Raw genomic sequence first — 13964 nt, forward strand, 5'->3', positions numbered from 1 at the left:
GAGAAACAGTATCTGCAGCATTCCAAACCCCAGGATAATGAGTGCCATGGACATGTGCATTATTTTAAGAACAGGGACCAGATTTTTATTTTATTTGTACCTAGTGTGGCTTGTAGTTTCTTCCAGTTCAGGGTTGTATAGTATTCAGTTTTAAATTCCACAGGACATATGGTAATAATATGTTTCTTTTGTTTAATGACTATGTAATTGTAGGACTTCATGTGAAATACCATTGCTTTGGAAGATACTGTTTACTTCTAGGGCTCCATTCATTGAAGGACCTTATCATTGTTAATTCTTAAACAGAACAGATGTAGAAACATAATTTTTCTGGAAGTGTTATCTTCCCACTTAACAACTGACACTGTGAATACGCCTTAGAAAAATGAAATTTCCACATACTTCCCTTACCCCAAAAAAAGAAAAGTTATTTCTTCTCATGCTCTTTGCCCAACGTAATCATTGCTACCCTCAAAATGAGAACACTTACATATTACTGCCATATGCCTAATGGAATGTAAAATCCTATGCTATTAGAGTCTAAAATATCTTAAAAGTTTTATGTATATATTTGGCAGTATTTTCGTAGTGGTTATATTCGCTATGTGAAAGAAACCTTGCTGTGGCCCATTTTATGATACAAATTATCACTTATTTAATCTGTAGTACATACTTCGGCATGTTTTCTTAAGTTCAGCCAAGCATTATTTGTACAGTTCAGAATAAAGCCTTCTTTTTCTCTTTCTTTTTAATAACAGTGTCCAATAGATACCAGGAAGCAACTAGCAGAGAATTTGGTAGTCATAGGTGGCACTTCTATGTTGCCAGGATTTCTCCACAGATTGCTGGCAGAAATACGGTATTTGGTAGAAAAACCAAAATATAAAAAAGTACTTGGCACTAAAACATTTCGAATTCATACTCCACCTGCAAAAGCTAACTGTGTGGCCTGGTTGGGAGGTAAGAGTTTCACTTTTAAAATATAATGATTATATAGTAATTGGTCTCTGAATGACACTATTAATGGATATATTATAATAAATCACTCAGGTTTCAGAATTGTCCATTTTATAAATAGAAATAACATTGACTTTTTCTTAAACTATATTAATTTTCAGAATTTATATCTATTTCTCTCGGCATTTGCACTGTGATATTAAGTAAACTTCCTCATTTAAAGTCATCCCTCAGAATAATGAAAGCTTTGAATTTATTCTAGTGATGCTACCATTTCTTAAAACATTTTAATGTCTTCCAAAGCTAGTGAGCCACATATGAAAATTGACCTCTTTGTTTTATAACTCTACTTTTTTTGTGACTGAGTTCATCAAATGTTTTAAGTAATGATGGTTTTACCAAATAAGCAAATAACCTAATAAGTACAGTTGACCCTTGAACAACATGGGTTTGAATTATGTGGGTCTACTCATATGCAGTTTTAGAAAATATGTTGGAAAAATTTTTGGAGATTTGCAACAATTTGAAAAAACTCCCAGACAAACCACGTAGCCTAGAAATATCAAAAAAATTGGCCGGGCATGGTGGCTCACGCCTGTAATCCCAGCACTTTGGGAGGCCGAGGCAGGTGGATCACGAGGTCAAGAGATCGAGACCATCCTGGTCAACATGGTGAAACCCCATCTCTACTAAAAATACAAAAATTAGCCAGGCATGGTGACATGCGCCTGTAATCCCAGCTACTCGGGAGGCTGAGGCAGGAGAATTGATTGAACCCAGGAGGCAGAGGTTGCGGTGAGCAGAGATCACACCGCTGCATTCCAGCCTGGGTAACAAGATTGAAACTCTGTCTCAAAAAAAAAAAAAAAAAAATTAAGAAAAAGATATGTCATGAATGTATAAAAAATATATATATAGTTACTGGTCTGTTTATGTGGTAATTGACTGTGTTATTGGTAAGACTTCTCAGTCAACATTAGACTATTAGTAGTTAAGTTTTGGGGGAGTCAAAAGTTATGCATGGATTTTCAACTGCTTGGGGGTACACATCCCTAATCCCTGCATTGTTCAAGGGTCAGCTGTAACTATGAAGGGAAAAACAATCATGAATGTGTACGTTTATATATGTTCTTTTTTTTTTTTTTTTTTTTTTTTTGAGACGGAGTTTCACTCTTGTTGCCCAGGCTGGAGTGCAATGGCACGATCTCGGCTCACCACAACCTCTGCCTCCTGGGTTCAGGCAATTCTCCTACCTCAGCCTCCTGAGTAGCTGGGATTACAGGCACACGCCACCGTGCCCAGCTAATTTTTTGTATTTTTGGTAGAGACGGGGTTTCACCATGTTGACCAGGATGGTCTCGATCTCTTGACCTAGTGATTCACCCACCTTGGCCTCCCAAAGCGCTGGGATTAAAGGCTTGAGCCACCGCGCCCGGCCCTATGTATGTTCTGATATGTATTTTTTGATGCAGTTAGAGCTACTAGGTATCAGGATTGTACATTCAGAGAGAAAAAGTAGTGTGACATTTTAAAATGAATGTTATATTATTTCTTGTAAAATAGAATTTGGTCAAAACATAGTTTTGATCTAGGACAAACTGATTTAGTAACTGAATTATTTTTAAAAGACTGCCTTGTGGGTCTTAAAGTCTATATTGAATATAGAATGTTAGCACATTATAATGATGTTTAGTGGGTTTTGCAGTACCATTTTATTTATTGATAATGTAACCTTAGTTATGACAGAGAAAACTAAGAATCTTACTGATTGCATTTACACAAAGTTGGAAATACCTCACACCCCACTCTATCTCACTTGCTTTTAAATGCAATAATACTTATTACCATATTCACTATTATATGTGAAAGGCTATTTAAATTACTTTAACACAGGAGTTATGGCTTACCCTATTATTCAAAATATAAAATAAAGAATGGCTTCATTGGAATTACTTTGAAGATTGTGGCTATGTATTGCCAAATTTTACCAGTCCACTCTTGTCATATAGTGAAGTAGATGTATATGTACATAAAGTTTTCTGGTAAAAGTTTTCATCTTAGCTATAAAAAATATTTTTGTCACACAGGGGCTATTTTTGGAGCATTACAAGATATACTTGGGAGCCGTTCTGTTTCAAAGGAATATTATAATCAGACGGGCCGTATACCTGATTGGTGTTCTCTCAATAACCCGCCTTTGGAAATGATGTTTGATGTCGGGAAAACTCAACCACCTCTGATGAAGAGAGCGTTTTCCACTGAGAAATAAAAGTTTTATTAAAAATCAACCTTGCTTTATTTCAAATGCTTAATCAGTTATAAGCAAATTGTACAAAGTATGTAGGATGTTTTGTTATAGAGGACTATAGTGGAAGTGAAAGCATTGCTGTGTTTACTCTTTGCATTAATGTTTAATTCTTTTGACTTTGTTTCCTTGTGTAGTGGTAAAATGGTAGCTGGTGCTTATTGCGATTTGTTATATTTATATCAATAAAGTACAGTAAAGCAGTTTGATTTTGGAAGTTGGTTATGTAGCTTGTTTTTCAAAAAGAATATTATTTCTCCACAGTTCACATAACCTGTTCTGGTATCATTAATTTTATTTCTAGCAGTTACTCCATATAAAGTATAAATCATGTTAACCATTACCTGTTATTTCAAATACTAACATGGGTCCATTAAAAACACATTGTTTTTTGAGATGGAGTTTCGTTCCTGTGGCCCAGGCTGGAGTGCAATGGCACGATCTTGGCCCATCGCACCCTCCACCTCCCGTGTTCAAGTGATTTCCCTGCCTCAACCTCCCGAGTAGCTGGAATAACAGGCATGAGCTACCATGCCTGGCTAATTTTTTGTACTTTTAGTAGAGACGGGGTTTCTTCATGTTTGTCAGACTGGTTTCAAACTCCTGACCTCAGGTGATCCGCCCTCCTCAGCCTCCCAAAGTGCTGGGATTACATGCATGAGCCACTGTGCCCAGCCCTTAAAAAGTTCTTTATTTTGGTACTTGGGTGTCCGTATTATAATAATGTTTTTCCAGAAATACACTTGATATTTGGATTGAGAATGTTTGGTAATACAGTCAGGCATTTTTTAAGCAAAGTGTGGAAATGTTCACTTTTTAACTTTACAGTTTCTTTTATGAGCAATTCTACATTTCTAAGAGAAAAGATACTTCATTTTTATATAAAGCATTTTATAACTGCTTTGTAAAAATGCATTCTTAATGCCATTAGTCTTTGCTTTTGTGCTTTATATCTTCTCAGGGCAAAGATTCTTTGAAATATGTACTCAGTCATTTAACTTTTATTTATCCATTTGTTTTTAATGAACTACCTCTTGTTGAAATTTTGCTGATTTCATTCTTTCTGGATACTTGTGTCCTCTAGTCCTACCACTCTTCCATAGCACTCTTTCCCTAAGCACAGCTTCCATACTGGGGCACTTCTAACTTTTACCTTGTAATTGCTTCAACATGGGTTTTATCTTCCTTTCTGGAATATAAGCTCCATTAGAACAAAGCTTTTCTATTTCTTAACTTTGAAACCTCCCAGTAGGAGTGCCAGGAATAGGTATGCTATTAATTGCCAGTTGGATGGATTTACTATTTTATTAACATTATCTCTTTTTTCAGTAAACATAATTTTAAAATTCTCTACTTTGCATTTATATTGACCTCACCTTTTGTTAAATTTAGATTATTTATGAGAAGTTTTCATCATTGAATAATATCAAAAACAGGATCTGTGACTAAACTAGAGCTTTAAAACTAGCTATAAAGAAGCAGTCAACTAGTGGCTGAGGTTAAGGAATGTAACCCGCTGTTATGGATTGAATTGTGTCCCTCCAAAAGACATTTTGAAGTCCTAACCCCTGTATCTTGTGAACATGACCTTATTTGGAAGTAGAGTTGCAGATGCAGTCAAATTAAGATGTGATCAGTAGGGTGGGGCCCAGATCCAGTATGACTGGTGTCTTTGTAAGAAGAGGAAGCCGCTTGTGGTGGCTCATGCCTGTCATCCCAGCACTTTGGGAGGCCGAGGCGAGTGGATCACTTGAGGTCAGGAGTTTGAGACCAGCCTGACCAACATGGTGAAGCCTCCTGTCTACTGAAAATACAAAAATTAGCCAGGTATGGTCGTGCATGCCTGTAATCCTAGCTACTTGGGAGGCTGAGGCAGGAGAATTGCTTGAACCGGGGAGGTGGAGGCTGCAGTGAGCCAAGATCATGCCACTGCACTCCTGCCTGGGTAACAGAGCAAGACCCTGTCTCAAAAAAAAAAATCCTAAGGAAAGGCATGCCTAACATATTCCAGGTTTGACAAGGAGGCCAATTTGGCTCATGTAGAATGAGCAAGGAAAATAAAAGCAATAGTAGATGGGGGAGTGGTGGGCATATCTTATAAGGATACATCTTACTGAATGAAAGAGGGTGCCCTTGCAGGGTTCTGAATGGAATAATGACAAGATCTGGCTTGTTTAAACGATTAATCTGGATGTTGTGTTAGGAATAGAGTTTAGAGAGACAAACCGAAGCAGGAAAATCAGTTAAGAAACCACTGCAGTAATCCCAGGGAGATGATGGTTTAAACCAGGGTGCTAGCAGTAAAGATCAGAAGCCTGATTGGATATATGGAGGGCAGACCGACAGGATTTTCTGTTAGATATGACGTGGATGTTTCAGTTACCTATTGCGTTGTAACAAACTTCTAAAAGTTAATGGCTTAAAACAATACGAATTCTATTTCCTTATGGTTTTGTGGGTCAGGAATTCAGGCAAGACTCAGGTGAGCATTCTGTTCCATGTCATATGAGCTGGAGATAGTCACCTGGCTGTATGTAATTGGTGTGCTGGGATGGAAGGTCTAGGACAGCCTTGTTTACAAGTCTCAGTGTCAGTGCTCTTCACATGGCTTCTCTGTCTTCCACATGCCTCTCTCCATGTGGCTGGCTTAGGCTTCCTCAGTATGGCAGTCTCAGGGTACTGACTTTTTACTTGGCAGCTTGCCAAGCCCCACTGTGTGAGTTCTCAAAACACTGCAGCATGCTTTCTGTTGTCCTGTTAGCCAAAGCTAGTCACATGACCAAGCTCACAGCGAATATAGGAGGGGAATATTGAAGGACACTTTCACAATGGGGTTGGAGAGATAGGAATCAATAACGTTTCCAATATTTTTCATCCATGCCACTAGAAGGATGGTGTTACTGTTAATAGGGGGAAAAAAGGAAAACTATAGGAGAAACAAATTTTCGCGCAAAAATCAATAGTTTTTGTACATGTTAAGTATGAGATGCCAGGTGCAGTGGCTCATGCCTGTAATCTGAGCACTTTGGGAAGTCAAGGCAGGTAGATCACAAGGTCAGGAGATCAAGACCATCCTGGCCAATGTGATGAAACCCCATCTCTACTAAAAATACAAAAATTAGCCAGGCTTGGTGGCTCGTGCCTGTAGTCCCAGCTACTCAGGAGGCTAAGGCAGGAGAATTGCTTGAACCCAGGAGGCAGAGGCTGCAGTGAGCCGAGATTGCAGCACCGCACTCCAGCCTGAGTGACAGAGTGAGAGTCTGTCAAAAAAAAAAAAAAAAAAAAAAAGTGTGAGATATCTACTACACATCCAAATGGATATAGACATTTGACATTTAAGGAAGATCTGGGCTCACTTAAAAGTTGTGAATCATCAGCAAGTATCTAGTATTTAAAACTGAGAGATCGCCAAGTGCATGAGTGTGGACAGAGAAGAGGACCAAGGACTCACCCATCCCTAGAGTACTCCCAAGTGAAGAGATAGGAGAGAAAGGAAGTAGCTGGTGAGATGGGGAAGAAAACGAGAGCATTTATGTCCAACATGGAGTGATCAAATTTGTAATAAATTTCTGATAGTCCAAGTTAATTAGGCTTTGCAGTTAATTAGATTTAGTAATGTGGAGATTAATTATGACCTTTTCATGTACAGTTCAGTAGACTAGTGGGGTGTGCCAGGAGGGGCAGGAAGTCCTGACTAGGGTGGGCTGAGAAGAGCAAGAAGTTCCTGACATCTGGGAACTAACCTAACACACGTAAGCCTCAATGCTATTACAGATTGATACGACGCTTTCAGCAAACTATGCTTTTCTTCTGTTTTTCACATAACATACACTTCAGACAAGTTGGTCACTGTCCGACTCAAAATAGCAAATATCCCTCTTGCTGAGTGAGTGACTGCTACTTTATCAATTTCACCTTTATTCCTCCTTTAGTCTGCCATCCTTGTAAAATTTCAGATCCTAGAATTGCCCTGATTTTCTGAGGGCACCCAATTCAGAACAAGCCCCTGCTGCTTACTTAGACCCTCCACCAAATTGGACAACAAAAGCTGAGATCCTATACTCACCATCTTACTGAATCACCCCAGGCTTCTCCCTTGTTGCCATGAGTAATAAACTAATTGTATTTGACAACAGGTTGTTTTTGCTTTTGTTTTTGGTCTATGGCTGAAGGGCATTGTCACCGTTAAGAGACGGGAGGAGGGGAAACTTGAGCTTAGTCCAAAAGGGGATGGGCTTTTGCTCCAAAGGGGAACAGAAATAGAATGGCAGCTTGTGAGGAAACTAGGTCGAAGTTTTTGTTTTAAGATAAATAACGCATGTTTGTGTGTTGAACAAAAAAAATCAAGAAGGGAGAAAAATTGATTCTTAGTTGAGAGCTGGGGGATGACACATGGAGGGTACAGGATACAGGGCTTTAGGAAGGGTTGGCTTCAGGTAGGAAGGATTATGGACCGTTCGCTTCGGTGGTTTGGTGGGTGAAACCCTGGAATGTGTCTGGCTGTCGTGGTCCCAGTGGGCAAGGATGTTCTCCTGATTGCTTCACAGTTCTCCGTGCAAAAGGGAGAAGGCGGAAACCTTTCCTTCTTCACATACCCAATTGCCCATCCTAATTTCCACATCTCAGTTCTTTTGTGCGTCTTCAAAAGACCCTTTACTAGAATCTTAACTTACTAGTATCAGTCCCCAAGAATGGAAGAAAACTTGATGTATGCACTGGTGGTATAAATTTCACTATAGAAAGAACTATTTTTCACTCTATGTTTCTTCAGGGATAGACTCCATATTGAGAGGAAAACAAGAACAGAGAGAGAGAGCGCGCGCGAGAGCGAGAGCAAGCGAGAGAGAGGAGAGAGAGAGAGAGAGAGAGAGAGGAGAGAGAGAGAGAGAGAGAGAGGGAGGGAGAGGGAGAGAGAGAGCGCGAGCACGAGCGGGGAAGAAACAGGAAAAACTGTTTCTTTCTCTTTGGAGTCCTAGGATGCCTCCAAACGTTTTTACATCCGGTTTCTTAAATTTTAGAAAAGCAGCCAAAAGTGGGGCTTATAAGTTTATCAAGAAAACAATTAAAAGTACCCTCTACCAGCAACTATCTAAGTACACATAGTAACAGAAAAAGCTAGTCTTCAACAGTGGAAATTTTGTTTCCTCTGTGTTTTAAGGAGAACACGGGGAGGGGATGTTTGATTTCAATTGCGGAAGCACAATTTGCAACCTGTTTTGTTTACTAAAGGAATACTTTTTACTGGGGAATCTGGTTAATTTTGAATGTGTTTAAATTAATTCTGCTTAAGAACTCTCTGTAGTTTAAAGTTTTAGAGAAGCCGTGAAACGTCAGGAGAAAAAAAGAAAACTGGAGGTACGCCCAACGTGGGGCTCGAACCCACGACCCTGGGATTAAGAGTCCCATGCTCTACCGACTGAGCTAGCCGGGCGCTTGCTACAAATGCCTGCATTTCTACCTCTTGAGGAGTATGTAACCACACAATTTCATTTTGTGTAGTTTGATTTTTAAAAAAACTTTATAACATACTGTTAAATCGGCACTGAAGTATTTAATTGTACTTATAGTTAAGAATGTTTGTGTATGTATCCAAAGATCATTGAAAGCTTATGCGATTCTTCATTACAGAGTCATTGAATCTTTTTAACGAAGTGTTTAAAAATATTTAGCAACCAATGTTTTCTTTACATAAACACATATTAAGGCCATCCAACTTCCATCAAACGGCATACCGGATTTCTACATGTTTGAACTCCGCATTTAAAAACAAAGTCCAATCTCAAGAGGTTAATTTCCCTGAACAACCGCGGGGCTTAGCTATTTTCTTTAGTACGGTCTGATGAAGGAGAGCTAAATTCAGAAAAGTTGGCTTCGAGTCAATTAAAATAAGGTCTCTTTCGAGAACTGACAATGAGAGGTAGGCCCCTTGAAGGGTGTTATTATTCTCAAATGACAGAAGCTGGCAAGAAAGAATTATAGTCTCTGAATCCAATGGCAAAGAATGTGAATTCTAAGAGGCAAGGGGTCAGAAACCTGATTTTAATCAAATTGAGATAGGAGTTACTGGAATAATGTCATATGGAAATACATATATTCTGAAATGATGGTGAATCTTTCTAGATAAGAAATTGTGCAAATTTTCCTGAGTGGAGAGTGGTGCGTGGTATTTATACTACTGTTCAAAGTGCAAGTAAAAGACCAGTTTGTAAACCCAAAAATAAATAATTCTTAGGATATTATCCCCAAAGCACAGTATTTGGAAGCTAGATACATTGGGCATCACATTTCCTGAGGTATTAAATTTAAAAATAATACGATATGTCATAAAATAGTATACACTTAGAGTCTTCAAAGGGCATGGGTGTTGAGTATTTAACATTTTAAAGCTTAAAATATTACAATTACTTAATTTTGGCTGGGCACTGTGGCTCACGCCTGTAATCCCAGCTTTTACGAAGGCAGAGGCGGGAGGATAGCTTGAGCCCAAGAGTTCGAGACCTGCCTGGGCAATATAGCGAGACCCTGTTCTCCACAAAAAGGAAAAAAACAAAAAGACAAAAAAAAATTACTTAATTTTTTTTTTCTCACAACTGCAAACTGGTTTGTGATTACTTTATAACTTTTAGGGTACTATCCCCAAAGCACAGTATATGGAAGCTAGATACATTGGGCATCACATTTCCTGAGGTATTAAATTTAAAAATAATACGGTAACTCACAAAATAGTATACATTTAGAGTCCTCAAAGTGCGTAGGTGTTGAGTATTTAAAATTTTAAAGCTTATAATATTACAATTAATTTTTTTTCTCACAACTGCAAACTGGTTTGTGATTATAACTTCGCCGAATGTAAGTGGGAAAATGAATTTGAATGTATTGTTTTTTCACATTTCACATATTCATTAAATACCACATGTAAAGCACTGTATTAGGTATTCTAATAAAAAGATAAAACAGATGATGTTTTCATAAAGCTTATCGTCCTATAAAAATATGTGTAAATTATGTACTGATTTCATACATATGACTTCCAAAGTAAGCTGGAGTAACTTGTTCAAACAATTTCATACCAATACCATTTAAGTCTTATTGTGGATCAGACAAATAATTAGGAACCTGAGACCACAATGCATTCTTCTGCTCTTTTTTTTTTTGAGACAAAGTTTTGCTTTTGTTGCCCAGGCTAGAGTACAATAACATGATTTCCGCTCACCGCAACCTCCACCTCCCGGGTTCAAGCGATTCTCCTACCTCAGGCTCCTGAGTAGCTGAGATTACAGGCATGACCTACCTCGCCCGGTTAATTTTGTATTTTTAGTAGAGACGGACGTCGCCTGGTTGTGTATTTTTAGTAGAGATGGAGTTTAACACCATGTTGGTCTAGGCTAGTCTCAAACTCCTAACCACAGGTGATCCACCCACCTCGGCTTCCCAAAGTGTTGGGATTACAGGCATGAGCCACCGCGACCAGCCGATTTAAGACATTCTTCTAAAACACAGGATCAATCAACATTCTAGCCCCAAATTAGGCAGCTCATCACACAATAAGTTCAGAAAGAGCCCCCAAATTCTTAATTATTGATAAATATTGAGTGCACTAGGCACTCAAATAGTGTTTATCACACACAAGTAGTGATGTTAACTAAAAGTTTAACTGGATACCTAAACAAGTTTGGAGTACTTATAGTTTACCTCCATAGCCAACTGCCAACTATAACCTTTTGCTTTCTTCAACACTTTTTGGATTATCCTGGTCTAAATCCGAACTCCCCATAAAAGAACTCCAATTAGAGGCTAGGTGCGATGCCTCATGCGTGTAATCCCAGCACTTTGGAAGGCCAAGGAGGGCGGATCACCTGAGTTCAGGAGTGAGAGACCAGCCTGGCCAACATGGTGAAACCAGGTCTCTACTAAAAATACAAAATTAGCCGGGCGTGGTGGCGCGTGCCTGTAATTCCAGCTACACCGGCGGCTGAGGCAGAAGAATCCCTTGAATCCCGGGGGGGTCAGAGGTTGCAGTGAGCAGAGATCATGCCACTGCACTCCAGCCTGGGTGACAGAGCAAAACTCAGTCTCAAAAAAAAAAAAAAAAAATTGCAACTGGAATGTTTTAACAAGAGTTAGGCAAATTAAGTGGCTAGTCTTCCAGGTAAATTCAAGTCCTTTTATCTTTCCAAAGAATAAAAACTAAACATCAATTATAATGCTTCAGTAGCAGGAAGAAGCAATTGAAATTCCTTTTCCCCCCTTACTTTCTATATCCAATTCTGCAAGCCCTTTATCTTAGCCCATTGTCTGCTGTTATGACAGAATACCACAAACTAGGTAATTCATAAACAAGAAAAGTTTATTTGGCTCATGGTCTGAGAGGCTGGAAAGTTCAAGAGCATGGCACTGACATCTGGCAAGGGCCTTGTGTTGTGTTATTCCATGACAGAGGATCAGAAGAGCAAGTCAATATGTAAGACAGAGCTGAAATCCAATGACATACATCATTGTATTAGGAACCCACTCCTAAGAACTGACTCTGATGTCATTCATCCATAGAGCCTTCATGACCTAATCACCTCTTAAAGGCCTCACATGGCAATATCATTACATTGGCAATGAAATTTCAACATGAGTTTTGAAAGGGACACTCAAACTAGCACCCTACATATCTGAAATCCATCAAACATTTCAACCTCCACTGCCACCACTTTGGTCCAAATCACTCTCCAGTACTGCTAGCCCACAAAAGTGCAATAACTTTCCAACTAGTGTCCCTCCTTGTCCTTCCCTTAGCTATCATTCTTCACACAGAAACAATAGCTCATTTAATGATTTAAATGAAATCATATAATTCTCCTTCTTTGAAAACTCCTTAAAACTCACAGTAGAAAACCAACAATAAATGTGAAAGGAATGATGTAATTAGAAAATCACCATTTGGCAACCACTGTAATAATAAATTCAAGTAAGAATTGCCAAATATTAGAATTAGTGAGTGTAAGTTTGAGGAGTAAACAGAATGTTTATATATTCTCAAAGTATTTCCTCACAAGATACTAATTACAAAGGGAAAAATGGAAACATTATGATGGAGAAATCTTCAGCAAGTGATCAAAGTTAACATTATCAGCAGTAAACAAACTGATAGGCCGGTGGCTCACTCCTGTAATCCCAGAAGTTTGGGAGGCCAAAGCGGGCAGATCACGAGGTCAGAAGATGGAGACCATGCTGGCCAACATGGAGAAACCCCCATCTCTACTAAAAATACAAAAATTAGCTGGGCATAGTGGCCCAAGCCGGTAGTCCCGGCTACTCCAGAGGTTGAGGCGGGAGAATCGCTTGAACCCGGGAGACGGAGGTTGCAGTGAGCCAAGATCGTGCCACTGCACTACAGCCTGGCGACAGAGCAAGACTCCGTCTCAAAAACAAAAAACAGCAACAATCAAAACAAACTGATATCATGTCCCTCCTAATGCTCTGACACGAATGAATACAAGGTCACTTCTGTAGTTTTCCTGCCATAAATGCATCACTTGAAACTAATAACAACAACAAAAAAAATCAGACAAACTAAATTAAGGAATATTCTACAAAATAAATGGTTTGTAATCTTAAAAAATGTTCATTGCATAAAAACTGAAGAAATACTAAGCAACTATCTTCAAGACTAAAGCAGACTGGAGGAACCCTGACAACTGAATGCAAGGTGTGATCTTGGATTTCCCTTTGCTATGAAGGACATTACTGAGCCAATTGTCAAAAAAAAAAAAATGCATAAATTGGGCCGGGCGCGGTGGCTCAAGCCTGTAATCCCAGCACTGTGGGAGGCCGAGGCGGGCGGATCACGAGGTCAGGAGTTCATAACCAGCCTGACCAACATGGTGAAACCCCGTCTCTACTAAAAAAATACAAAAATTAGCCGGACGTGGTGCCACACGCCTGTAATCCCAGCTACTGGGGAGGCTGAAGCAGGAGAATCGCTTGAACCTGGGAGACGGAGGTGGTGGTGAGCCGGGAACGCGTCCTTGCACTCCAGCCTGGGCGACAGAGACTCTGTCTCAAAAAAAAAAAAAAAAAAAAAAAAAAGCCTAAGTTGATAGATCATAGTATTGCTAATTTTCTGATTTTCACAATAATACTGTGGCTATGTACAATAAATACACACTGATGAATTAATATTTAGGAGTAAAAAACTGCCGATGTCCTATTTACAAATGTATTAAAATCCAAACCACGGCTAGGTGCGGTGGCTCACGCCTATCCCAGCACTTTGGGAAGCCCAGGCGGGCAGATCACAAGGTCAGGAGTTCCAGACCATCCTGGCTAACACGGTGAAACCCCCGTCGCTACTAAAAATACAAAAAATTAGCCAGGCGTGGTGGCAGGCTCTTGTAGTCCCAGCTACTCAGGAGACTGAGGCAGGAAAATCGCTTGAACCTGGAAGGCGGAGGTTGCAGTGAGCCGAGATGGCGAAACTGCATTCTGGCCTGGCGACAGAGCAAGACTCTGTCTCAAAAAAAAATCTAAACCACTTCAAGATTTGGTCACATGTGCACGTGTTATCCTCCTGTCACTCTTCCCCACTTAATCATTGAGAGGTCACTCTGACATGACAGTTCCTAGCGCAAGCCAAGTTTATTGTTCCCTAAACCACTCAGCCTTTGCCCATTTTAGTTTAAATATCGTTTCAGAAAGCCATTTCGATTGTCTA

At 39.5% G+C, this 13964-nt stretch overlaps 1 protein-coding gene and 1 non-coding gene across 3 annotated transcripts in view; one reads left to right on the top strand and one right to left on the bottom strand.

Annotated features, from left to right (window-relative positions):
* Positions 1–3479, top strand: part of ACTR10 (actin related protein 10) — a 36033-nt gene extending 32554 nt beyond the window's left edge. For both annotated transcript variants that reach the window (XM_035260628.3, XM_009006089.5), the window contains exons 12-13: positions 759–960; positions 3045–3479. In XM_035260628.3, the coding sequence (XP_035116519.1) occupies positions 759–960; positions 3045–3226 (384 nt within the window). In that variant the 3' untranslated portion in view covers positions 3227–3479. The remainder of the gene's footprint in view (positions 1–758; positions 961–3044) is intronic.
* Positions 3480–8620: 5141 nt separating this feature from the next.
* TRNAK-CUU (transfer RNA lysine (anticodon CUU)) lies at positions 8621–8693 on the bottom strand. Its single transcript has one exon. It is a non-coding gene; the product is annotated as a tRNA-Lys (tRNA).
* Positions 8694–13964: the final 5271 nt, after the last annotated feature.

This window comes from Callithrix jacchus, chromosome 8, assembly GCF_049354715.1.
Source record: "Callithrix jacchus isolate 240 chromosome 8, calJac240_pri, whole genome shotgun sequence".
NCBI lineage: Eukaryota > Metazoa > Chordata > Mammalia > Primates > Cebidae > Callithrix > Callithrix jacchus.